Consider the following 26,321-nt stretch of genomic DNA (forward strand, 5'->3'; position numbering starts at 1 on the left):
GGCAGAGCCTCTCGCTGGTTGTTGCCCTTCACGTTCCCAGGACAGTGAGCTCTGCCCAGCTCATCTGAGTAGCCCAACGCAATGCGTTCAGGTCTGGGGCTCGCTGGAGGAGCTCTCCAGCCTCTGGCAGAAGCTAGGAGATGATACCTCTGTGGAGCTCCCTGCTTCTAGTAGCCACGGCCCATGGTTCAAGATGGAGCTCTCCACCCCTCCCCATCTTCTCTCCCACTGTTCTCTAAGTAATATAGCACAGTGCCAGGGGCCCCAAGATCTCGGGCTGAGGGGGTCTCCTGGGGCTGACACTGGAGCAGAAGTGAGAAGCAATAGAAAGGTTCTTAGGTAAAACTGTAACCCGGCACTGCCGGGCGCAGGCATCTCCATGGCATGATTTTTAACTAGTTCATTGATCCTTAAAAAAAAAAAGCCCTAGCTAGGGGTGCACACACCTATAATCCCAGTACTTGGGAGGCTGAGACCGGAGGAGTACAGGTTTGAGGCCAGCCTCAGCAACTTGGCAAAATCTTCTGCAACCTAGTGAGACTCTTTCAAAATAGCAAATAAAAGAGGGCTAGGGGTGTAGTTCAGAGGTAGAATGCCCCTGGGTTCCATCCCCAGGAACACACACACACACACACACACACACCCCTGCCGTCAACCCAGAGGCATGATCTGTGTTCAGCTCCCACGTCCAGTGTCTCCACTGATTCTGTGCTCACTAATGGGCTTCAGGTGAATCCCTTTCTGGAACTTGGATCGGGACAGAAGGTGTGCAATTGCCCAAGATTCTCAAAACCTTGAATTGCTTGTTCTGTTTTTCCATTTAAGAACTTGACTTCTTTAATGGGCTACTGTGTTCTCCTGTGCTGGACGCTTCCTAAGATCTCATTCCCTAGCAACATATGTGTCATCTCCAAATATTTTTCTGATTGGCTAAATCTCAACTGATTTGCATGTTCATTTTCCTTTCTTTTATTCTTGTCCACTCACACTTGTGAGCCCTATAGACCCCAAATCGAGCTGACTTGTGAGCCCTATAGACCCCTTTTGTGAGCTCTACGGGCCCCGTCGAAGCACTCAAGAAGAAATGGCCGGAAGTGAAGTCCTGGTGTTAGGCTCTCTCTTCATGGCCGTGCTCATGAACCTGCAGGGATCATGGGCTATCAAAGGTAGGCGGGAAGGTTGGGTGCGGGGCACACACCCGTCATCCTAATACCTGGGAGGCTGAGACAGGAGGATTGCAGGTTCAAGGCCAGCCTCAGCAATTTAGAGAGACTTCCAGCGTAGAGAGATCCAGTTTCAAAAACAAAATTCTGGGGTGGGAGAGGTGGCTCAGAGGTAGGAGGACAGGAGCCAGTGGAGCTTTGGAGAAATGAATGGAGGGCATTTGCAGACTAATCTTGGAGTAGAAGGAAAGTGTGACAGGTATGAATTGAGTCTAGATCTGAAAGTATAAAAAATGTATAGTTTGGGTGAATTCTCCCCTCACCACAAATTGAAGTAAGTCTAGTTTAGTTTGCAGGACTTATTTATGGGGTGGCATGTCGATTAATATCACTGGCTGATATAAGCCAGGCCTACAAGGTGGTGGGAGACATATTTTCTGACAGGCCTTACAAATAATCATCTCTGGGCCTTTTCTTTCTGGGACATTGGTAAAATGAAAGATTAGAGACCTTGCAATTCTTTTGTCTTCATTTTAAGATTAAATGAGGAAAATACACAAGAAGTCCTTTGCATTGTTCTCAGCTGAACACATGGTAGTTAAGTCTTTGGCATGTGTTGAGCTCACACATATTCTGAGCACAGACATTGTATTGAAGATCACGAGAGAGAAAAGTGACCCCAAAGCAACAGTGTCCCCGACAGAGGGAGGAGGAGGCGGGCTGACGTGAGCCACAGTTGACTTACCGTCTCCTGGGGCAGCGACAGCGTCCCCTCCTCCTGGGCCACAGGAGACCTTCCGTGATCTGGGTCACTGTCACTTAGTAATATTTCCGAGGGAGTCAGTAAATGAGCGAGCGGAGGCTTTGACAGCATGCTCGGGCATGTCCAGAACAGACCTGTGCCATGTAGTAACGTGCTGTTGTGAGAAAGTGTTCTTCACCCTTGTGACTCTCCAGAGGTTTGCAGAAATGTGGATAAGCAAACAACCAGCGGGGCGCGCTCACCTGGAAAGGCAGAGGCTCAGCCCTTGGGTTGCCAGCGGGCGGCTACAACACCTGAGTTTCGCCCATAGGTGCAGGTGCCCAGGCTCATCCAAACACAGTCAAACGTTAAAATCCTCCAACTTGCCTGCTGAAGACTAAATGGAGAGACGTTCCTCCTCCCATCTGCACCCACCGCGGAGGCTGCAGCCCTCCCCAGGCTCCTCTTTTTCATGTCAGTTATTCCTCTGGTATTGCTTATTCTCAATATCAATCCTAATAGCATATAACCCATAATGGCGGCCCCAATCTAAGCAGCGTTAAGATGAAGGTCAGGTTGCCCAGGTCGACCCAGATGTGGTCTGTCTCTCAGAGGAATCCCTGGTGTGGGTCTGGATACAGGGGAAGGGGTTCTCGGCACCACTGCAAGGTCTAACTCTCAATTTCCTGGGTGCCTTAAGCCCTAGTTATATTTTCATGGGTCTAGACCTTAAATACAGAATAATTTCTGACCTTAAAAGTGAACTGTGCTTGTTAGGGTTCTAAGAAATCACTTACCTTATTTAATCTTAGAAACACCGGGTATAGTAAACAAAAACCCCATGGTAGACTCAAAACGAAGGCAGAGCTGTAGTTGGGAAATCATAGAGAGTGACTAGAACAACCTGCTGAAGGTCTCCAGGGAAATAACTGAATACGAATTCAAGGGCTCTTTGTTTGCTGCTGTGCTGGGGGCACTGAGCCCAGGGGCCACATGCTAGGCAAACACTCTACCAAGATAGGTGATTCTAGAATTCCCAACCCAACCTCTCAGAACCCAACCTCTCAAACACTGTCTCTTCTTAGAGGATGGTATTGGGAGAAGGAGATGCCCTCCATGTGTTTAATGCCCAGGTAAAGGAGTGAGGGAGGGAGGGAGGGAGGGAGAGAGGGAGAGAGAGAGAGAGAGAGAGAGAGAGAGAGAGAGAGAGAGGGAGCCCTCCTCTCTTAGGGCTTACTGCTGGACCTCTAAAAAGAACACCATTTCTTTGCCAGCAACACAGACCCGACTCAGCTTCTCAAGATGCTAATTCTGCCTCTGCCCCTCCTCACCCCGCCCTCCGGCTTTGCTCAGCGGGATGCACACCGCCAGCCCCATCCTCCCACTCATCCGTACCCTCCACCCCCCACTCCGTTGGGTCCAGTCTCTGCCCATCGCCCCCTGTGCACCGGCACGTGGCTCCCCTTCCTCTCCCTCCTGAGTCCCTCCCTCTCTCCCTCTCTCCCCTTTTCAGAGGAGCATAAGATCATCCAGGCGGAGTTCTTCCTGTCCCCTGACCAGTCCGGAGAGTTCATGTTTGACTTTGATGGCGACGAGATTTTCCACGTGGATATGGAGAAGAAGGAGACGGTCTGGCGGCTGGAGCAGTTTGGACAGCTTGCCAGCTTTGAGGCGCAGGGTGCACTGGCCAACATCGCTGTGGACAAAGCCAACCTGGAAATCATGATAAAGCGCTCCAACCACACTCCGGTCACCAGCGGTACCCCTCTCTCTCTCTCTCTCTCTCTCTCTCTCTCTCTCTCTCCCTCTCTCTCTCTCTCTCTCTCTCCCCCTCTCCCTCTCCCTCTCCCTCTCTCTCTCTTTCGGCCACACCCCTGGAACCCATAGTTTATTAAGATATAATAGATGCTTCAATGATTTGTCTGATTTCACTGTGACTCTCCTTCCCACGTGCCCGATCCTACCAAAAACAAATCCCAAAGCCCCAGGCTATAGGCCCAGGAACTTTATGAGTTTGGCCCTGTCTTGCCGGGTCAAGTCCTGCCTCTGTGACCCATGAGCGCTCACAAAGTTGCTGTCCTGAGATCGTGCTGGGGGAGCCGGGGATGGGGTCTTTGGGGATCGTTGGCCTCAATCCTGGTGTCAGAGTACTAGAGCTAGGTATCTGATTCAACATGGGTGTGGCCTTCCCAGGGCATGGTTTCAACTGTCCATTTTGACTTTGGAGTCATTGCTAGATTTGTACTCCACGTCAGCGTGGGAGGGAGAGGAGCAAGCTGGAGGGATGACGGCTGATTTCTGTCGTGTGTCCTCCCAGAGTCCCCGGAGGTGACGGTGCTCTCCCACAGCCCCGTGGAACTGGGCCAGCCCAACGTCCTCATCTGCTTCATCAACAAGTTCTCCCCTCCGCTGATCAAAGCCAGATGGCTGAAAAACGGGAAGCCCGTCACTACGGGGGTGTCGGAGACGGTCTTCCTGCCCAGGGACGACCACCTCTTCCGCAAGTTCTATTATCTCCCCTTCCTGCCCTCCGCGGAAGACGTCTACGACTGCGAGGTGGAGCACTGGGGGATGGACAAGCCCGTCCTCAGGCACTGGGGTAGGGAATGGCCTTCATCCTCTTTTAAAAATATTTCCTTTTTTGTACTAGGGATTGAGTTCAGGGGCATTTTACCTGTGGGCTACACCTGCAGCCCTTTTTATTTGGGTCCTCTATTTTTTTGTGTGTGTGTGGTACTGGGGATGGAACCCAGGGGCATTCTACCTTCAAGCTACACCCCCAGCCCTATTTTCTTATTTTCTTATGAAACAGGGTCTCGCTGAGTTGCAGAGGGCCTCACTGTTTCTGAGGCTGTCCGTGAACCGCCATCCCAAGCACGCACCACCAGGCCTGGCTGGGTCCTCTTTATAGGAAGGATTTCTCTCTGATGCGTCTGTCTGGGCCCTGGGAGCACAGCGGGTTTCACACTTGCTACGTTTCGAACCTATTGCCCAGCTTCCACAGCATTTTCACCTCCAGAGCCACCGCGCGTCGTCTCGTCTTCCTTACCCCTCATCTCTTAGTTGTTCATCTCTTAGATGTTCTTAGTTGTTCGTGCTGCGTTGTAATTACATACTGCAGTGAGCTCTGAGGTGATAGAAGTGCATCCGCACACGGCATCGAGCGTTTCCCCAGCATCCAGTCCTGCCCCGACCCCCACGTCCCGCCGGCGGGGCGGTCCATCCCGAGTCCCATTTGTTTCCTGTCTATTCTGTCGTTTCTGTATATGGAAGAGAACACGTGACCTTTGGCTCTCTGAGACTGGGTGATCTCACTCAACGTGTCCTCTCGTTCCATCCGTTTTCTGGCAAATGACATAATTTTATTCCTCTTTATGACTAGTAAAATTCCATTATGTGCACATGTCACATCTTCTTTATCCGTCCATCTGTGGGCAGATGCCCAGGTGGGCTCTACCAGTTGGCTATTGCCAATTGCGCTGTTATAAAGTGGGTCTGCATGTAATATTCAGACACTTAATTCTTTTGGAAAGGCGCCCAGGAGTGGTGTGGCTGGGTCATATGGTGGCTCCGTTCCCAGTCTGAGGAATCTCACACCAATCTCCACAGTGCTTGTACTAATGTACAATCCCACCAGCAGTAAAGAAGAGTTCCTATTTCCCCGCATCCTCACCAGCATTTTGTTTTGTTTTGTTTTGTTTTGTTTTGTTTTTGCGGTAATGGGGATGGAACCCAGGGGCATTCTACCTCCAAGCTACACCCCCAGCCCTATTTTTTATTCTTTTTATTTTATTTTGTTTATTTATTTATTTATTTATTTATTTTGGTGGTACTGTGGGTGGAACCCAGGGGCTTTCTACCTCCAGGCTACACTCCCAGACCTATTTTATATTTTGTCTGGAAACGGTCTCACTGAGTTGCTGAGAGCCTCACTCAGTAGCTGAGGCTGGCTTCGAACCTGTGCGATCCTCCTGTCTCAGCCTCCCAAGCATGGGGATTACAAGCGTGCACCACCACACCTGGCCTCTTCTTTTTATTTTGAAACAGGGTCTCACTGAGTTATGGAGGGCCTCTGCGATCCTCCTATCTCATTTTCCCATATGTTGGGATTACAAACATGCGCCACCATGCCCAGCTAGCATTTATTATTATTTGCATTCTTAATGATGGCCATTCCACCTGGAGCTGGATGGACTCTCACTGGCATTTTGGTTGACATTCTCTGCTTGCTATTCATGTTGAACACTTAAACAATATATGTATTGGCCATGTGTCTGTTTTCTTTATGATATTTAATAGTAAACATGGTTCCTACCAGCTTCATTACCTTCTACTCTATTTTTCCTCCAGAGTTTGAAGGCCGAAGCCCCCTCCCGGAGACCACAGAGAACGTGGTGTGCGCCCTGGGCCTGGCTGTGGGGCTGGTGGGTGTCATCGCCGGGACCACCCTCATCATCAAGGGTCTGCGCCGGCGCCATGCCGCCGAACGCCGAGGCCGCCTGTGAGATGCGGCCGTGTCCCGTGCAAGTAAGTGAGAACCGCTTTGCACCTCGCCGCCATGTGTGATTACAGTGCACGGTCAGGAAAGACACACACAAAGGTCTCGGAGAGAGCGAAACAGATGGGAAAGTGCGCGGGATGCTTTGAGCTAGAACAGGAAAGTCGCGCATCTCGGCCTCTTCACTAGAACAAAGTAGACATCGGCATCACTGGGCGTCCCAGACCTTCAGCATCTGCCGCCCCTCGCCCTAGATGTGCTCCCAGGCGCACCCACGGCCTCCTGGGAATTATATCCTGACTAAGATTCTTGTTCTGAATAAGAGAGCTGTATCCCAGAGACTTAGAAAAGTAAGCTTCAGGGTCCACGCGCTTCCTGGGCTGTCATTCACGAGGTGGCCCACGGGTGGGCTGCGTCTCCGGAGCCTGGGCTCCCTAGGGGTGAGGGTAGACTCAGGGCGTGAACCGAAAGTCTCTTAGAGATGGGACGTGGTGGTGTGTGCCTTAACCCCGGGACTTGGACTTGGGAGGCTGAGACAGGTTCAAGGCCAGTTTTAGCATTGTAGTGAGCCCCTCAACAACTCAGAGAGACCCTGTTTCAAGGCAAAAAATTAAAAGGACTGGGGATACAGCATGGAGGGGAATGCCTTTGGGTTCAATCTCCAGTGTCTTGCTCTTTCACACGCACACACACACACACACACACACACACAGACACACACACACACACACAGTGAAAGAGAGAGGGGGAGGGAGGGAGGGAGGGAGAGAGAGAGAGAGAGAGAAAGAGAGAGAGAGAGGGAGAGGGAGAGAGGGGGAGAGGGAGGAGGGTGGGGGGAGAGGGAGAGAGAGGACCTCCTAGCAGTCCCATTTTTGATCTTCGAGTCTGAAAAGTGCTGATTAACACTTCAGAAGAGCTGGAGCACGGTTGCTCCTTCCGGCTCATTTGTGAAGCAGTGCTTGCAGGTCATGTGGGAAATGGCACGTTTTCTAGAGGCCAGAGGAGTATGAAGAGGTTTCTTTTCCAAAGCCAGATGATTAAGAGGGAGAGGAAGAAGTGTGAAGGAGCTCAACGCCTCCGTCTGAAACTCCCGACTATGTGTGTCCCACACAGGTATCGGCCTTTGTAGGAAGATCAAGGAAGAAGCTCGGCGTTGATAAAAGCTTCCTAGAGCGGACAGCACTCCAGCTGTTCGCCTCTGTGAAAACAGCCGTCTCCAGCATTTTCTAGCCCCAAATCTCCAGAGTGGTGATGGTTTCCCTAATCTGTCCTCTAGCATCTAGTTGGGGCTCCTTGTCCACTGCTATTTTATATTTCTGTTTTCCCTCTATACATTGTGTTTTTTATTTCTTTAATTTGTTTGGTACTAAGGATTGAATCCAGTTTTATTCTACCTCTGAGCTATACTCAAGCCCTTTTAATTTTGAAATAGGCTCTTGCTGAGAGTCCCACTAAATTGCTGAAGCTGTTCTGCGCCTACGATCCTCCAGTCTCCCAGATACTAGGATCACAGGAATGTGCCACCACACTCAGCTGTGTCTTTTTTTTCAATCACCATGCAACAGGAAACAGTCCCATAAGATTGTCTCTGATATGGAACTTTCTGACCATTAAATGTTGAACAGGGGCATCTCCTATGTACTTAACACTTAGGGTTTCTCCAAACTGTGATTTTCTACATACAATAAACTATTTTGATGCACTGTGGTGGAGTTTTCAGTATCTGAGCCAGTTCTTTGGTGTGTGTGTGTGTGTGTGTGTGTGTGTGTGTGTGTGTGTGTGTGTCTTCCATCCCGAATTGTCCGAATGTTGAATGATGTTGAATGTATAAGTCTTGGAATTAGAGTGGAAGACCCAGCTCATTGGGGTTGAATCTTATTTTGAGCAGATTCAGGACATACTGTTGCTGGGCCTCATCCTCATCTGGAACGCGGCAGGGCAGGGATGGTTTGATGGAGATGGTTTGGCCTTTGATACTGAGTCAGATACGCAGAGGGGCAGGATGGGAGCAGAGCAGGGAGCAGGACGAGAGGTGAGGACCCAGGGCTCATCCATTCCAGGATTCACGCTCGTCAACGTCACCCATTCCACACTTACTGAGAAAGGAGACTGGGCACTGAAGTTCACCATTCCCCATTCTATTAGGCGTATGCTTGGATACCCGTTACTGTACAGGAGAAGAGTTTAACTTTCTCTTGGAACCATCTTTTATTTGGAAATGTGCCCTTCAGTGGGAACACTGAGTTAAGGGAGGGGTCAGGATATGGCATTAAGAGGAGAGGAAGCCAGGTGCAGTGGCACATACCTGTGATCTCAGTACTTGGGAGGCTGAGATGGGAGGATTGCAAGTAAGAGGCCAGCCTCAGCAATTTAGCAAGACGCTGCTTCAAAATAAAAAATAAAAAGGGGTGAGGGTATAGCATGGAGGTAGAATGCCCCCAGGGTTAAATTCCCAGTACCAATGAATAAATAATAAATAAATAAATACAGAAAGAAAGAAAGAAAGAAAGAAAGAAAGAAAGAAAGAAAGATACTTGAAATATGGCAAACTCATTTTTGTTTGAGAACTTATGATAATATTTATTTATAAAATAGTTATCGGAATCAACCCCACAAACCATAAACACTAATTATGTATGACAGTGCGGTAAAGGGCAGGTAAGTGCTGTTAGACTTGGGCTTCGTCTTGCCTCTGTCCTTACTGTGTATTCACCAGGATCTTACTTAACTCTGCCTTCGATTCCTCAGGAAAATACCCATGTTTATTTTCTATTTTGAGTCATTATGCCAACTGAAGGAAAAACGTGAGCTAAGTAACTAGGGGTCATGGCCAGTGATAATAATATTGGGGAAAATCCATTATTTTTCTCCAAACCTCTGCAGCCTGATAATAAAAATCTAAGAGAAATAAAACAAAGCAAGCATTAACCAAGACTTCCTAATAGCTAGCGTGTTTCTCCACCTGTGGGAAGGGAACCAAAGCAGAATCTTTGGAGTGTTGAGAGAATTGTTACAGGTGTCTCTTTTACATATGTACAATTTTTGTTCTACAATAAACAGATGTACAATAGAGAGCACACTAAACTTAGGCAAATATGAAATGGGAAAAAAAGGACAAAGGGAATTTGTATCCTTCCATGTGAGGACACCATTTTAATATGCTTTATTTGTAGAGCACTTTAAAGTTTAACAAAAAATTGCAGAGTCCCCACATACCTCCTTCCCTCCCTCCCTCTCCATCCACTTTCTCCTATTACTAATATCTTGCATTAATGTAGTTTATTTGTTACAACTGCTAAACCAGTACTAATACTTACCATTAACTAAAGTCTGTGTTCTATGAATTCTGATAAATATGCAAGGTCATATATCTGCCATTACAGAATCCGACACAATAGTTTCACTGACCTAAAAATGTTCCGTGTTCCACATACTAATACCTCTTCTCATTCCTCTGACGCCCCGACAGCCACTAAAACTATTTACTGCCTCTAGTTTTGCCTTTTCCCAAATGTTATATGGGTACAGTCATAGAGTGTATGGCTTTTTCAGAATGGTTTCTTACACTTAGTAATATACACATAAGTTTCTTTTGTGTCTTTTGTATTTTTTTTTCAATTTTTTCTTTTGATACTGAAGATCAAACTCAGTGCTTTTCTACCTTTGAGCTGTACCCCAGCTCTTTCTATTTTTTATTTTGAAACAAGGTCTTATAAGTCGCCGAGGGTCTCACTCAGTTGCTGAGGCTGGTCTTGAGCCTGTAAACCTCCTGTCTCAGCTTCCCAAGGTCTTTTTATATCTTGATAGTTCATTTCTCTTTAATGCAGAATAATAAGCTATTGTATGGATGTACCACAGTTTGTTTGTCTACTTACCTATTAAGGACATCTTGCTTGTTGTTAGGATAAGCAGCCCAGTCATGCCAAAGATGGCGCTTCTCCGGCTTCTCTTCTGGATTGTGCTGACTACCTCATAGCCAGCCAAAGGGGCCATGGGATGCCCAACAACCAGTCCCCTGATAACACACCCACTGGGGTATGAGCCCAATCAGTAAACGCCCCGTACTTTGTGCGATCTTCCGCCGTGAGCGGAAGCCCCCTCCTCCCAGCTGCCTGATATAAAAGGGAGCTGGGCTGTCTTAATAAAGCTTTTGCTTGCTTGCTTGCTTGCTTATCTCCGACGGCTGGCTTGGGTCTTTCCTGCACCGACCACCCTTCATTGGTCCCGAAGACCCCCAGACCCCTTCACTTGTTTCCAGTTTGGGATAATTATCAATAAAGCTGCTATAGCCAAGCTGTTTTCCACAGTGGCTGAACCATTTTGCATTCCCACCAACAGTGGACAAAATATTTCAATGTCCCTAATCTTATTTTTTTAAAAATGTCAGTTCTATCCAAAGTATAGATGTACTAAGTCAAATCTCACTGAAAATCATGGTAAGGATTTTTGCTTGTTTATTTTTTCTTCTTTCTAATGTATGGGGAGATCATCAAACTGAATTCAAAACTCATGTGTAAATTCTAAGGTCTTAGATTGGCCGTGGGGATTTTTTTTAGCACTGGGGATGGAAAGCAGAGGAATTCTACCTCTGAGCTACACCTCCAGCCCAATTTTCTTTTTTTCTTTTATTTTGACACAGGGTCTTACTAAGTTGCAGATGGCCTCACTAAGTTGTTGAAGCTGGCCGCGAACCTGTGATTCTCAGCCTCCTTATGAGATTAGAAGTGTGTGCCACCATGCTGAGCTGGGAAATTCCTGAAAATAACAACACAACTTGGCAAGGCGTGGTGGCGCACGCTTGTAATCCCTGCACTTGGGAGGTGGAGACAGGAGGATCGCACAGGTTTGAAGCCAGCCACGCTGGCTTAAGAGACCCTGTTTCCAAATAAAAATATAAAAATAGGTCTGGGAGTGTAGCCCAGAGGTAGAAGAGTTTCCAGGAACCCCAGTACACCAAGAAAGAAAGAAAGAAAGAAAAAGAAAAGATAAAAAAAGAGAATAACAATACAACTTGGAAAAAATTAATAACTGGCACAATATAATAAGACAATACAATTATGTTAGTTACCATAGTGTATTGTCAAGTGTAGCCAAATTAAACAACAGAATAGAAATTCTAGAAACAGACCTAAACACAAGGCTCGGTTTCTGGTAGCTTTGCATAGCGATGAAGGAAAGACAACTTTTCAATAAATGCTGCTAGGCTATGTAAGAATCCATGATAAATTTTATGATGACTCCGTCTCAAATACCAATAAATAATGAATTAAACTTAGTCAGTAGAATTTAATAGTGAAGAAAACTGGGTCTTTAATGGCCTTTGGAGAGTAGTTTGAGAAAATTAAAATTTATTAATCTGATGTGGGACTCATTATATAGGTAGTCTTTTTTTTAAGTGAATTTTGAAAGTTAAATGGGATAAAATAAAGAAGGGCATGAATTTATCTAACACATCTCAAAGAAGTGTACTGTATATCCTGTCCCAGTAAGTCTGGACTGGTTCTGTGGACAAATGGAAGGCGGTAGCAGTGGTTCCTGCAGCTTCTGAGGTGGGGTCCGAAGCATCTTACAGCTGTTACTCCCCTCTCTTGAGGGAAACATATTCTTGGGAGGCTGGACCCTCACCTAAGAAGCTTGTCTTCATTGCTGATGGGACCACATAGGGGACACAGGAGGACTGAGGAACCATGTACAGAGGGAATGTCCCCATGTCCAAGTAGAGCTCTTGAGGGCAGAAGCCCCCGCTACCCTCTGACTGCAGCTCCACGAGAGACCATCACCCAGCTGGGCTCAGTCAGCTCCAGAACTATGAAAATCACTACAGGGTTGTAATTTTAATCTACTAAATTAAAAAAAAACAAAAATAGATAATATTGCAAAGATAGTATATCTTACAGAGTAGAGAGTAAAATATGTTTATTTTAAAGATTTTCCATGAGGATGTCAAATCTATGGACAAAACAGTCATTCATTCTCATTCTGTCCCCCTCCCATACCCCCTTGTACTGGGGATTGAACCCAGGGCCATTCTCATTCTACCTCTGAGCTACGCCCTCAGCCTTTTACAACTTTTTATTTTGAACAGGGTCTTGCTAGGGTACTGAGAGACTCCCTAAGTTGCTGAGGCTGGCCTTGAACCTGGGATCCTCCAGTCTCGGCCTTTCAAGTAGTGGGATTACAGAAGCACCACCACACCTGGCAAAGCAGATGATTTTTTAACACTACATTTATTTAAGAAAACTGTAAACAAATCCTGTGATATGAAGTGAGTCCAGACACGGGGATGCTGTAAGGACTGAATGCAAAGGGGCCAGGAGAGAAGGGAGACCAGGTCCTGCAGCTTTCAGGTCGGGGTCAGGGTCAGGGCCGAGGGAGCCAGAGAGGAATGTCCCACAGGATCACGGAGCAGGAGGAAGCCAGGCCCTGAGACAGCGCCCTCTGTGGGGGAACAAGGGCCAAGCAGCCGCCAGGTCCTTCCTTGGGTCTCCTCAATGTCACTTCAGCTCAGGAGTCCTGCAGAAGACAGGGGGCAGCGGTGTCTCCACACCCAACTCTGCTAGGGTGCCCGCCCCTTCTCAGGGCCTCTCGTGATGGCATTATGGGAAGAGAAGTCTCAGGTCTCCCTGAGCCCGTGCTCCTGCAGAGCACAGCCTTTATCATGTGGAGAGAAGACAGTTTAGTGCTCACTGCCTGATCAGATATTTGGATCCAAAGTCTTTCTCGGTATTTTTCTCTCAGGTCCTGTCAACTCCACAGTATGTTGCAATCATCATCACCATCATCATCACCACCATCATCATCATCACCATCATCATCACCACCATCATCATCATCACCATCATCACCACCACCATCACCATCATCATCACCACCACCATCACCATCATCATCACCACCACCATCACCATCATCATCACCACCACCATCACCATCATCATCACCACCATCACCATCATCATCACCACCACCATCATCATCACAATCATCATTACCATCATCATCATCATCACCACCACCATCATCATCACAATCATCATTACCATCATCATCATCATCATTACCACCACCATCATCATCACCATCATCACCACCACCACCACCATCATCATCACCACCATCATCATCATCACCACCATCACCACCATCACCATCATCATCATCACCACCATCATCACCACCATCATCATCATCACCATCACCATCATCACCATCATCATCACCACCATCATCATCACCATCATCATCATCACCATCATCACCATCACCACCATCACCATCATCATCACCATCATAATCACCATCATCATCTTTCTCTAAAACAGGATTAAAGCCCATTACCTGTTGGCAGAGGTCCAGGGTATCCTGGGAAAGAGAGGAAAGATAAACACCTCAACGACATGGAAGCAAATCTGTCCCCAACACCACGTCCCCAGTCTCGGGTCTGCCACCTGAGGCTTCCCCAACACCACAAGCCAGAGCCAGGGCAGAGAGGGGGCACAGGCTGAGAGCGTGCGACCCAGGAAGCGTCTGCCACATGAGTGCAGGGGTAGCGGCTCTTCCTGCGCCCGCCCCGGGGTCTCCACGAGTATCTCCAGGGGTTCACCTGGCTCTTATCTCTGTAAGTCATATCCCCTTAGCTTTGAGCACAGTTGCCATAGATTGAGGATTTCTACTTTTCCAGGAAATTTGAGATCTTCAGGGGAAAGAAAGGGCTTTATAGGGCCACTGATGTCCAGAGAACTGGCTTCGGCAAAGCCCCATTTCTTCTCCCAGAAAGCTCTACAGAGAGTCTCAGCGCCAACTGGTTCCTTACCGGTCAGATTCCTGAAGTGGACGAACAGCCCCGCCCCAAGGAAGAGCAGCCCCAGCAGGAAGACCAGCGCCCCGCCCAGCAGCTTGCCCTGTGCGGATGCGGACTGCGCCCCTGAGAGAGGAAGCCAGGGTTAGTGACTTCGTCCCCAAACCATCTTCCCTCCTTGAGACCCTGAGTTCAGGGATTTGAGCCCGGGGAAGAAGCCGACACTAGGTAAGAGAACATCCCTGGAAGGAGAGATTTCAAAATCACAGTGAGTAGTGTCTACACAGTCCAGGCATTGGGTCCATTTGAACATCACATCCTCAGAGTAAGCGGCATGTGAAGTGGCTGAGACCCAGTGAAGTTACATAGCTTGTTGGGGGCGACAGAGTTAAAGGGCAGAGCTGAACTGGGCATGGTGGTACATGATTGAAATCCCAGCACTTGGGAGGCTGAAATAGAAGGATCCCAGGTTTGAGGATAGCCTCAGCAACATAGTGAGGCCCTCAGCAACTTAGCAAGACCCTGTTTCGAAATAAATAAAACAGGGCTAGGGATGTAGCTCAGATGCAGAATGTCCCTGGGTTCAGTCCCTAGTACCACCAAACAAACCACCCAGACCAACAGAAACACAGGCCCAGCCCAGAGGCAGAGTCTGGAGCCAGGGACAAGGAGGAGACTGTTCTGGAACAACCCCACCCTTACTTGAGGACCAGTGAGGGCTTTTAACACTGTGCGGGCGAGACGCCATGAGGCCGGGTCTGCTTTGCAATCAGAGTCTACAGCAACAGTGCCAGACACCTGAACACCGAGAGACTGAGGGCAATTATATAAATGATAGTGGTGATTCATCTTTTTTTTTTTGCAGTACTGGGGATGGAAGGGGGTCTGGGGAGGGAGGGAGGGAAGGAGGGGAAAAGGAGGCTGGAGGAAGGAAACCGTTCAAATCATGCTGTGTCCATAACGCAGCCGTCACTGTCAGGCTCGCTAACGTGTGCAGGGAGGGGTAGGAAGGCGGGGGGGGGGTTTCAGAGGGGAACAGCAAGTGCCGTGTGCACGGATGTTTCTATCACTTGGAGCTTCGTTATGATGCGCAGGGAAATGCCACCCCTTCCAGTGTCCCACCATCTCACCTTCCAGACAATCAGACTCTTCACAGGGCAGTTGTTTAAAAGTTTTTGCAAGCCAGGTGTGGTGGCACACACCTGTAATCCCAGTACTTGGGAGACTGAGACAAGAGGATCTCAGGTTCAAGAACGGCCTCTGCAACTTAGTGAGTGAGGGTCTCAACAACTTAGCAAGACTCAGTTTCTAAATAAGAAAAAATAAAAAATAGGGCTGGGGTGTAGTTTGGAGGTAGAACATCCCTGGTTTCAATCCCAGCACCAAAAACAAAACAAAAATCCAACAGCAATAAAAATCCAAATAACAAAAAGAACTTTTCTAATATCTAGCGATTATCAGCACTATATTCCCAAATAGTCAGAAATTCTTGAATGGGAGGGCCTCCCTGCATCTGAGTCTCCTGTGCCTTTGCTTTGTGTTATATCAACACATGAGCAACACAGCCAGGCTCCTGGGCAGGGGCAGAGGGCATCCTCCTCTAGCACCTCAGTATCAAGCCCTTCCTCGCTCCCCTCCTCCCCGAGGTTCCAATTTTTTGCCCATCATTATTGTCCCATGAAAACAGCCTCTATTTCCTCTTCCATTTCCCCTCTTCCCCACAAAGTAACAAGGTTGGATCTTAAACTCGTCCTCTGAGTTTTGTACTTTCTTGGCCAAGTTAGAGGATAAGAGAGAAAGCAAGAGAGGTGCATCACTTTCAAGCTGTAACTCTGCTTCTGATTTCTTTATCCTCGCTTCTGCAGCCAGCTGGGCATTGGAGGGCAGCGGGAAGCCGCCCTTCCTTACCACAAATGACAGACAGCACCAGCCGACAGCTGCTACAAAACCAACAGTGATTTGGGGAAGTCCCTGTGGCCACACGGGCTGCAGACAGGTAATACAAGGGTCATCCCTGCCTGCCTAGAGTTAGAAGGCCAACCTGGGATGCCCCCTGCAGGTAACTTCTTCCCTCACCCAAAGTCTCGGACTCCTGACTGGCTCGCCAATTTTTCCAATAACGAGGTCTGTGTCTGAAGAACAGCCCCAAGGAGCCATGAAGTGGAAGGAAGAGAGAGAGCCAGACGTAGAATTGCTCGCAATCTATTTTGAGCTCCCCACAGTGGTGCCAAGCAGGTAGCTGTGATTTGACTCAGAAGGAGGGGTGTGTAAGTGCCAGGCATGGTGGTGCACACGTGTAATTCCAGACAGGAGGATCATGGGTTCAAAGGCAGCCTCTGCGATTTAGCAAGACCCTGTTTCTAGATAAAAATTAAAATAGGGACAGGCCGGGTGTGGTGGCGCACGCTTGTAATCCCTGCGCTTGGGAGGCAGAGACAGGAGGATTGCGCAGGTTCGAAGCCAGCTGCGTGCTCTGGCTTAGGAGACCCTGTTTCCAAATAAAAAAAATGTAAAAATAGGTCTGGGAGTGTAGCCCAGAGGTAGAAGGGCTTCCAGGAACCCCAGTGCCACCAAAATAAATAAATAAATAAATAAATAAATAAATAAATAGGGCTGGGGGTGTAGCTCGGAGGTAGAATGCCCCTGGGTTCAGTCCCCAATACCACACACAAAAAGGAAGAAGGAAGAAGAGGAGGTGGAAAAGGTAGAGAAGGAGGAGGAAGAGCTGGAAGAGGAGGAGAAAAAGGAGGAGATACGGATTAGCAAAACAGGTGTGTGTTTAGGTTAGGACAAAAGTGACTTCATCGAAGCTGGAATGTACCTGGTTTATCTTAAGCTTCTATTAAAGAGAAAGGCCCATTCTTGGCTCTAGGGCTTGGCTGCAAAGCTCTACTTACCATTCTAATGGTTTTGTCTCTTTATAGTTTGCTGAAAAACTATGCAGGAAAAACCAACTAGAGCTATTCTGGGGCAATCACAGTAGTTGCATTCAAGATGGCCGTGGTCATGTCAAGCCCCTTACAGTGACTTTGACCTGTGATAATGTAGGAAGGTTCAAAACAGGCCCAGCAGCTCTTCTGACTGTTAGGCATAATTGCTTCCCTAGGACATGCAGGTGTTTGCAGAAACTACCTAGGCCACCAAGGTAATGTGCGCTGAAGGAGGGCGTACCTGGAGTGAGGGAAATACAGTTATAGAGGAGAGGCCTGGCCCTCAGGGTAAACTGAGTTCCTTCTCACTGGGTGGACTGACGCGGTCAGGAGGCGTGTACTCACTCCACTCCACAGTGACGGGGCTCGGCCAGCTGGGGTGCTCCACCCGGCAGCTGTAGACCTCTCCGCTCTGAGGAACCGTCTCCAGCATCACCAGGGTCTGGAAGGTCCAGTCTCCATTCTGGACCAGGCCTGTGGACACGACGCCGGCCTCCTCCTCGCGGCCGTTCCGGAACCACCTGACTTCAATGCGGCCTGGGTAGAAGCCGCTCACAGCGCACACCAGGAGGTTGTGGTGCTGCAGGGGCTCCGTCCTTGTGGGGTACACGCTCACCCTGGGCTCCGCTGGGGAGATGTGGTGGAGGGGTTAGTGCGCAGGGGGAGGAATCGCCTGGGGGGCTGCCTCTGTCCTCTGTCCAGACCCCAGCTCAAGTGCAGTAGGCCTCTGCAAAGCGGGCCACAGCACCTCGCAGTGTTTTAAGCCTTGAATTTTAATCCTTATAACAGGGACGCATTGGGTTTGAGAGATGTCAAGGAAAATTATGCTTCCTTTTGTCATAGCTTGAAAAATTATTGAATTGAAATGTTTACTTTTTTTGCAAAACATGTAATGGATTAATTAAAAGTGTGATTTCTGTATTGTTTAGATTTAAATCTAAGGTCTGCTTCTTACTGGTTGATTCTGGTGCTGTTTCATTACTGTTGTGATTATTATTTCAGGCTGGGGACTGGACCCAGGGGTGTTCTCCCTCTGAGCTCCACTCCCAGCCCTTTTTAAATTTTTAACAGGGTTAATCTAAGTTGTCAAGGATCTTACTGAGTCTCTGAGGCTGTCCTGGAGCCTGAGGTCCTCCTGTCTCCGCCTGTGAAGTGCTGGGTGACAGGTGTGTGCCACTGTGCCCTGGCTAAGTGTGTGGCAATATTGAAAAAAGAGAGTGTGAGGTAAATGGCCTAACTGCACGAAGGAATATGTCACTGCTTATATACTATTGGCATTAGGTAGAAACAGTGAGATCAATATTTTAAGTAACAATATAATTGAAAAGACAGTTTTGCAATCACATTGCATGTGATTTAACACATGCAAACATACATGTCCTGGACCAGGTGTGATGGCACATGCCTGTCCCCCCAGTACTTGGGAGGCTGAGACAGGAGGATTGCAGGTTCAAGGCTAGCTTCAGCAACCTAGCAAAGCCTTTGGCAGCTTAGTGAAATGCTGTTTTAAAATAGAAAATAAGCCAGGCATGGTGGACACGCTTGTAATCCCAGTACTTGGGAGTCTGAGACAGGAGGATCTCAGGTTCATGGACAGCCTCAGCTACTTAGTGAGGCCCTCTGCAACTTAGTAAGACCATTTCAAATAAAAATATGCAACCAATTCAAAATACAAAATAAAGTAAATCAGAGAAGACTGAGGGTATAGCTCAGAGGGTTCAATGTCCCTGGGTTCAATCCTCAGTACTGCAATAAAATAATAATAATAATAATAATAATAATAATAATAATAATATGCTGGACATGGTGGCATACACTTGTAATCCCAGTTCTTGGGAGGCTGAGACAGCAAGATTGTAGGTTCAAAGCCAGCCTTAATAACTTAGTGAGACCCCCTTAGTAGAACCCCTCTGGATGCAATCCCTAGTGTCACAAACAACAACAACAATGTAAGCAACCCCCCCCCCTCGTGTACTAAGAAAGCAAACAAGCAAAAAATTGCAGGAAAATTTGACCTACAAGACAAGACCTAAAAGAAACCTCAGACAGGTCAGAATTGCCTGAGTGGTGCGCGCGCAACGTGCACACACACACACACACGTGCACACACACACGTGCACGCACACACGGGCACACACACACACACACACACGCACGGCCTTCCCTGGCCCGGTCCCCCAGCTCACCTCTCCACCCCGAGAGTAGAAGAACGAGCGGGTAGTCGTTCCTGCACCTGTCCAGCGCCGCCCGGTAGTTGTCCAGCACGTCCTTCTGGCTGTTGAGCTCCTGGGCGATGGGCGCGCCCAGCTCGGTGACCGCGCGGAACCGGCCCTCGGCGCTGTCGAAGCGCAGGAACTCCTCGCGGTTGTACACGTACCTGCTCACGTGGCGCAGGCCCTGCGTGCCGTTCTCGTACAGACACTCGCCCTTCAGCTGCTGCAGGAAGCGGGCTGTGGGCCCGGCGCGGGTCAGAGGGCCTGCCCACCCCACGGGCGGACGGACAGGCGCTCGGACACCCTGCAGGACGCTCCTCACATCTGGCTGGGGCGGAGGGTCTGCAGGGCCGGCCCACCCCGCTGGCCTCATGCCACCACCATGCAGGGCCAACCCGGTCCCGAGCGGGGCTGGAAGAGGAGCCGCCTGACCCAGCCTCTCCTGCTGGACACCTCCCTGGGCCACACCTCTCGTGCCCACAGCCCCTAAACACCTCCATCTGGAACATTCTGTCAGTTCTCTCTTAGGGCCTTCTTTGCCCCAGGTCTGTGGTCACCAGGGAACCCAAGGGGGGGGGGCAGACATGAGCCCTCAGCTCCAGGGGGTGGGGAGAGAGAGAGAGAGAGAGAGAGAGAGAGAGAGAGAGAGAGAGAGAGAGAGAGAGAGAGAAGTGTAAGTGCTGGGAGGGGAGGCGCCTGCCAGGTAGAGGCCATCCATACCCTGTGCAAAAGCTTCACAGAACTGATGGTTCCTTCAAGAAATGAGAAGACGGCAGGGCGCAGAAGCGCAGAAGGGGAGGGGAGGAGGGGAGAAGACAGAGCGGAGAACTCACAGGAGCAGGGCACTTAAAACACATGGCGATGTCAGGACTGGAAACAGTGGAAGAGCCTACGGAGAGTAAAGTCGGCCTAGTACAGGTCTGCAGCCTCTTATTCCCAAAATTTTATTTTATTCCCAAAATTTAGGAAGCTCAGACAACCAGATCTTTAACAAAAACAATTGGATGCCAAATTCATTTATTATTTTTATTTATTTGTTTGGTACTGGGGATTGAACCCAGGGGCATTCTACCTCTGAGCTACACCCCCAGCCTGAGTTTTTATTCTTTATTTTGAAACAGGGTCTCACTAAGTTGCGGAGGCCCTCACTAAGTGGCTGAGGCTGGCCACAAACCTGGATCATCCTGTCTCAGCCTCCCAAGTCTGGGATTACAAGTGTGCACCACCACGCCGGGCTCCAAATTCATTTTTAAAATCTGACATGATGAGGTGAAGGTAGAGATGTGTCTCAGAGCCGGACATGGTGGCTCATACCTGCGATCCTGGTACTTGGGAGGCTGACACATGAGGCCTCCTCATGCAACCTCATGACATGAGGCCAACCTCAGCGACTTAGTGAGGCCCTCTAAACTTAGTGAGCCCCTGTTTCAAAATAAAAAGGGCTGGGGGTGTAGTCTGAAGGTAGAATGCCCTTGGGTTCAATAATCTCCAGTAGCATACACACACACACACACACACACACACACACTCACACACACACTCACACACACACTCACTCACACACACTCACACACACTCACACACACACACACTCACACACTCTCACACACACACTCACACACACTCACACACACACACACTCACACACACACTCACACACACACACTCACACACACACTCACACACACTCACCCACACACTCACTCACACACACTCACACACACACTCACACACACACACTCACACTCACACACTCACACACACACACTCACACACACACTCACACACACACACACTCCTATAGTTTCACTACATCATGCAAATGTGTATGTGTATCGTTGGATTTTATATTGAACTTATAAAATGTTTAGAAAGAGGTTAAAAACAGTGATTAATCGGGAGATAAGTAAATGAAAGTGTTCCACTTATCAGCAGCACAGAATGTAGATTAACTTCCAGCGTTTGAGGCATGTCGCTGAAAGCTGTTTGTGGAAGCCGTCACTACCTTTATGTCTTATTTATAAAGACAAGTTGCCGAAAGGTGGCTAGGACTGAGAACTCATGAATACCGAAAACCATCGCACAGAGAAAGAACTACTAGGAGTGGTGCTTCTCACGGGGAAGCGGGGAATCAACACAACTGCCCAGCTTTAATCTGTTTGTTTTATACCAAAACCGGCTGAAATAAAGCAAAAGAACTGAGCTGTGAGGTGCGGACGCTGCACCCGAGTGTAGACTTTTCAGAAGCAGCGCCATGTAAAGCCAGTGTTTTCAACCTCGGTGAACCTCACTGTCCACGTTTCAAGCCCCATAGTTTGTCAAATGTCCTGTGGTGGGGCTGGCAGTGGTGTGCGGCATGCAAAGCTGCCTCTGAGTGAGAACCACTGGAGGAAGCCACCTAAAAAAAAAAGAAAACCTGTGGTTCAATAGCCACCGGTAATTACGAAGCAGTTGAGAATTATGTTAAAACCTTCCCCGAGCCGGGCGTGGTGGCGCAGGCTTGTAATCCCTGAGCTTGGGAGGCGGAGACAGGAGGATCGCGCAGGTTCGAAGCCGCGCTGGTTTAAGAGACCCTGTTTCTAAATAAAAAATATTTTAAAAAATAGGTCTGGGAGTGTAGCCCGGAGGAAGAAGGGCTTCCAAGAACCCCAGTACCACCAATAAATAAATAAAACCTTCCCCGATATTACCGTTGGATGGAAACCTTGGTACTGAACACATCTATTCGGCTGGCAAAATGGCTCTACTCTGGGCTCAGATTTCTAAAAAAGCAAAAAAAAAATTATAATGCCCAATAAAAAAGCATCAGAATTTTATGGATTCTAACCAGAAGGTGGTTGTTTCAGGGATATGATCATGCTTAGCCCAAACCAAAGGACCAGAGTAAAAAGAGTCAAAATCTAGGATGACTGAAAAGTGTGTGTTATTTTGCTTTATTTACACACACACACACACACACACACACACACACAGTGAGCAACCAGAGATTTATTTTCTAACTAAGCCACATCCAGTAACCACTTTGTATCAGTGCCTTAAATTCATTGCAAGCCAGCTGTAAAATTTTATTATCTCTATAAAACTGGTCTATCCAGCCCATCCTTGAACCACGTGCAACGAGTTAAGCTTGTGATTTTAACTTCATCCCCAATATGACATCGTGTTGAAATTCTATGACCCAAGACTATTATCCCATGAAAAGGAGGTGTGAATAGTTTTATACACTTGTGTACTGTTGTCTAAAGAGGCTTAGAACCCACAGTTCTCTAAAGAGCGCAGTTGCTAGAGTTTGTAATGAAACTAGTAATTTCTTTTCTCAGTACTGGGGTTGGAACCCAGGGACATTCTACCCTTGTGCTATATCCCCAGCCCTATTTCTTATTCTCTATTTTGAAACAGGGTCTCACGAAGCTGCAGAGGGCTTCACTAAGTACCTGAGGCTGTCCACGAGCCTGCAATCCTCCTGCCTCAGCCTCCCAAGTACTGGGATTATATGTGTGCGCCACCATGCCCACCTGAAGCTAAGAAATTAATTAATTTTAACAATTGTTTGGCACCGACTTGGGGCCACACCCCTGTTTGCAAGTGAACCATCAGATGAAGATCGTGTACACTATCAGGACATTTTGAGATAGGGATTTAGGGGTAGACAGAGAGGTGATTTAGGGGTAGACAGAAAGGCCTCTATAATATGGGCTGCCTGGCTCCTGCATGGCTCATGAGCAGATAAGGGAGGCCCCAGGGATAAGTTTTCCAGAATATAGCAAAGCAGGAACAAGATCTCCATGGAGACCATCAGCCTCGTGCAGCTAGGGGCTAACTTTTGATTGGACCATCACCCTCGGCCCCATCACCAGATCAACCACTGAGCTGACAGAGACGTTGACTTAAGCTGAAACCCACATCTCAAGCCAGGCCCTGAGGGGAAACACATCTTGCTGGATGTTCCCCAGTCAGGAGGGAGGCTCAGCCCCGGCAGGTCGTACGCAGTCTGCCTAATCGTGCCCCTAACAAAAGCCAAGCGCCTATGTCCTTCCACTCATATGGGCAAACTAAAGGAAAGATAGTAAGCGAAAGGAACTTCAAATTAACAGGCTAGAGACAGTGGAGTAGAGGAAGGGGCCCAGGGGAGCAGGTGGCGAGTGATGGAACTATTGGAGATGCGGGCGGGGCTCATTTACAGCGCCGTCAGCAGGGTTTGAGCGCTCCTCTTACCGTGTGGCGCTAATTTCAAATGCACAGGATGCTGAGCTGAGGGGCCACGGCGGTCTCCAACTAGATTTCAAAGGATACGCTGGACAGCCTGGGGGGCCCAGGAAGAGACTTGTTGCATAGACAGAACTATGACAGAGAGGCAAGTCTCAGAGGAACCAGAGGGCCGAGGCCCCATTAAGCAGTGCCTCAGTGGGGCCAGGAGAGCACATCAGACCCTGAGACACAGAGCTGCGGGCACCGCGTGACCTCCAGCCTGGGAAGGCTCAGGCTGCACTGGGTCATGGCAGCCTCTGGAGGACTGAGCCCCGCGGAGCCCAGGGCAGGGCTGCCAGGGCCCTGAGGCCCACCACACCGCAGGGGCTAGGATGCAGGCATGGAGTCAAGAGTACTCTCCAGTTTTAAGAATTACTATAGCTTTCCTTGTTGGGTTCTGAAATTACTTGGAACCAGTGGCCCCCTTTGGTGTTGCCCACTTCTCCTTTTAGAGTGGTGGGGGGGTCTTTCTACGCCTGCCCGCCTCGTCCTGAGACGTGGGTCACCTGCCTCCTCTCAGAGGCTGAGGGCTGGAGGGAAATTTGCCTGGGGAGGAGTCGTGGCCCAAGTCTCACCACATCTGAGTGGAGGAGACTGAGCTTCAGACTTTTGTGATGCTACTGCTGTGAGTTGAGCTTTGGGGGCTGTTTATGGAATGAATGCCTTTTGCATGGTAGGAAGACATGAATTTGGGCCACCAGGGACAGAATGTTCTGGTATAAACTTCATAACTTACCCAGTCTCAGGTTTTCTGACATAGCAACACAAAACAGACAAGACAAGGTGTATCTGGGGAAAGACTAAGAAAGAACGGCGAGTTTAGGTAACTTGACATGACTAATTAAGGGAAACAGAGGGCACAAGAAGGGAACCTATGAAATTTGGGGAAAGACCCCAGGTGACCAACGAGTTCCCTTTATTTGCTTGTTGACTTTCAGCCCCATGACCAGGCTGCAGACGGAACCATATGAAATTGTGCATTTTGACTACTCTTACTTTACAAAAATAAAATTTCATTTACTTTATCCTATGGTAGCTGAATCTCATCTAAAGACTCAAGCCAGAGACATGGAAGGTGTAAGGAAAAACTGATCGTATAGAAAGATTCAAAATAGAGTCATAAAGCGGGCATCAGGACACACTCTGTAATCCAGCTACTTGGAGGCTGGGGCCGGAGGCCAGCCTGGGCAGCCCAGGAAAACTTGTCTCAAAAATAACGAGCTGGGCATGATGGCGCAAGCCTGGAATCCCAGTGCTTGGGAGGCCGAGGCAGGAGGATCGCAGATTTGGGGGCCACTTCAGCAAGTAGTGAGACTCTCATCAATATAGTGAGACCCTGTTTCAAAATCAACTAAAGATAGGGCTGGGGATGGAGCTCAGGAGTAGAATTCCCCTGAGTTCCATCCCCAGAAGCACACACACAAAACCAACAGCAACAAAGAGTCATAATGAACATTATCCTGAGCGAGATCCAGAAGACGCCGGAAGTTCTTTAAGGCACTAAAGACACTTCTTAACTATAGAGTCAGTCCAAAGTCTAAGTGCTCTGCACCTCACGCCCATCAGAAACATCGGATTTTGGAGAGTAAGAGATGATAACAGAGGATGCTTCTTGGGACATCCTCACACATAGGCTAGCGTGGGGAGGTCACAGTTTCTGGTGAGGACATTACAGAATCATTTCCTTCCTTCCTTCTTCTTCTTCTTCTTCTTCTTCTTCTTCTTCTTCTTCTTCTTCTTCTTCTTCTTCTTCTTCTTCTCCTTCTCCTTCTCCTTCTCCTTCTTTCTCTCTCTCTCTCTCTCTCTCTCTCTCTCTCTCTCTCTCTCTCTCTCTCTCTCTCTCTCTCTCTCTTTGTACTGGAGATTCAAACCGGCTATACCCCCAGCACTTATGATTTTCCTTTTAAACAGGCTCTCTCTAACTCACTGAGGCTAGTCTGGAACCTGCAATCCTCCTGTCTCAGCCCCAGTACTGGGTATTGGGCCTCCAGGCGTGCGCCAGCACCTTCAGCTATCTCCTATTAGAGACCCTCCCAGTGTCCTTAAACTCCTTATAAAGTTTTTCAGATACACCTTCCTTTATTTCCCCTGCTGTCTCTCCACATAATAAAGGCAGAGTGTGTACCATACATGCTGCCTGGGGAATTAGATTAACTTCATGCTTTCTAAGTCTCTCGAGCCCCTGAGGGAACGTGATGCTGGAGAGGTTTCCCCTGCAGGGAAGTGGAGGCCCCGTGTGCAGGTCTCATACACAGGATCAGAATCCGGGCTCCTTTTGCATGTGTGCGTGAAAATAATTTGAGATTTATATGATAAAAAATAAGTGGTTGCATAAAACATTTAACTTTTAAGGGACTTTTGCTGGTGAGGAAGTTGCCCCTGCCCCCCCCCCCCTGGCAGCAGCACCCCGGCTGTGCACTTACGGCGGGTGTCCCTGGCCAAAGCCACAGGCGGGTTCAGCACCATCAGCGTCACCATCACAGCGGCCACGCAGGAGCCTCTGGGGAGCCGCGGACACGCCATGCTAAGGGCAGGTGCAGAGGGGACCAGACAGCAGACGCGTCTCTCTCAGGGAGAGCTGAGCCTTTCCCCAGCCACATCCAGAACCACAGGGCCCAGGGGCTCCCTGCTGGGATGCCGCCTCCCGCTGAAGGGCCAATCAGCTCCCGAGATGAACGCCATCATCAGTTGGTGGTCAGAGGTGCAGAGTGAGGCTCCTCTCAGCCGGC

At 48.7% G+C, this 26,321-nt stretch overlaps 2 protein-coding genes across 2 annotated transcripts; one reads left to right on the forward strand and one right to left on the reverse strand.

Annotated features, from left to right (window-relative positions):
• Positions 1 to 1,084: 1,084 nt before the first annotated feature.
• On the forward strand, positions 1,085 to 6,410 carry LOC308273409 (mamu class II histocompatibility antigen, DR alpha chain; the record flags this gene model as incomplete). The annotated part of the gene is made up of 4 exons (XM_080710515.1): positions 1,085 to 1,166; positions 3,419 to 3,664; positions 4,223 to 4,504; positions 6,256 to 6,410. The coding sequence occupies 4 exons, from the start codon at positions 1,085 to 1,087 to the stop codon at positions 6,408 to 6,410; spliced, it is 765 nt and encodes a 254-aa protein (XP_080566641.1).
• Positions 6,411 to 12,902: 6,492 nt separating this feature from the next.
• On the reverse strand, positions 12,903 to 26,115 carry LOC308273309 (HLA class II histocompatibility antigen, DRB1 beta chain-like; the record flags this gene model as incomplete). Its single annotated transcript, XM_080710389.1, has 6 exons — positions 12,903 to 12,916; positions 13,742 to 13,765; positions 14,217 to 14,327; positions 17,477 to 17,758; positions 19,318 to 19,581; positions 26,016 to 26,115. The coding sequence occupies 6 exons, from the start codon at positions 26,113 to 26,115 to the stop codon at positions 12,903 to 12,905; spliced, it is 795 nt and encodes a 264-aa protein (XP_080566515.1).
• Between the last annotated feature and the right edge of the window lie 206 nt (positions 26,116 to 26,321).

The sequence above is a fragment of the Muscardinus avellanarius genome (assembly GCF_963383645.1).
Source record: "Muscardinus avellanarius genome assembly, chromosome: 14".
NCBI classification, from domain to species: Eukaryota; Metazoa; Chordata; class Mammalia; order Rodentia; family Gliridae; genus Muscardinus; species Muscardinus avellanarius.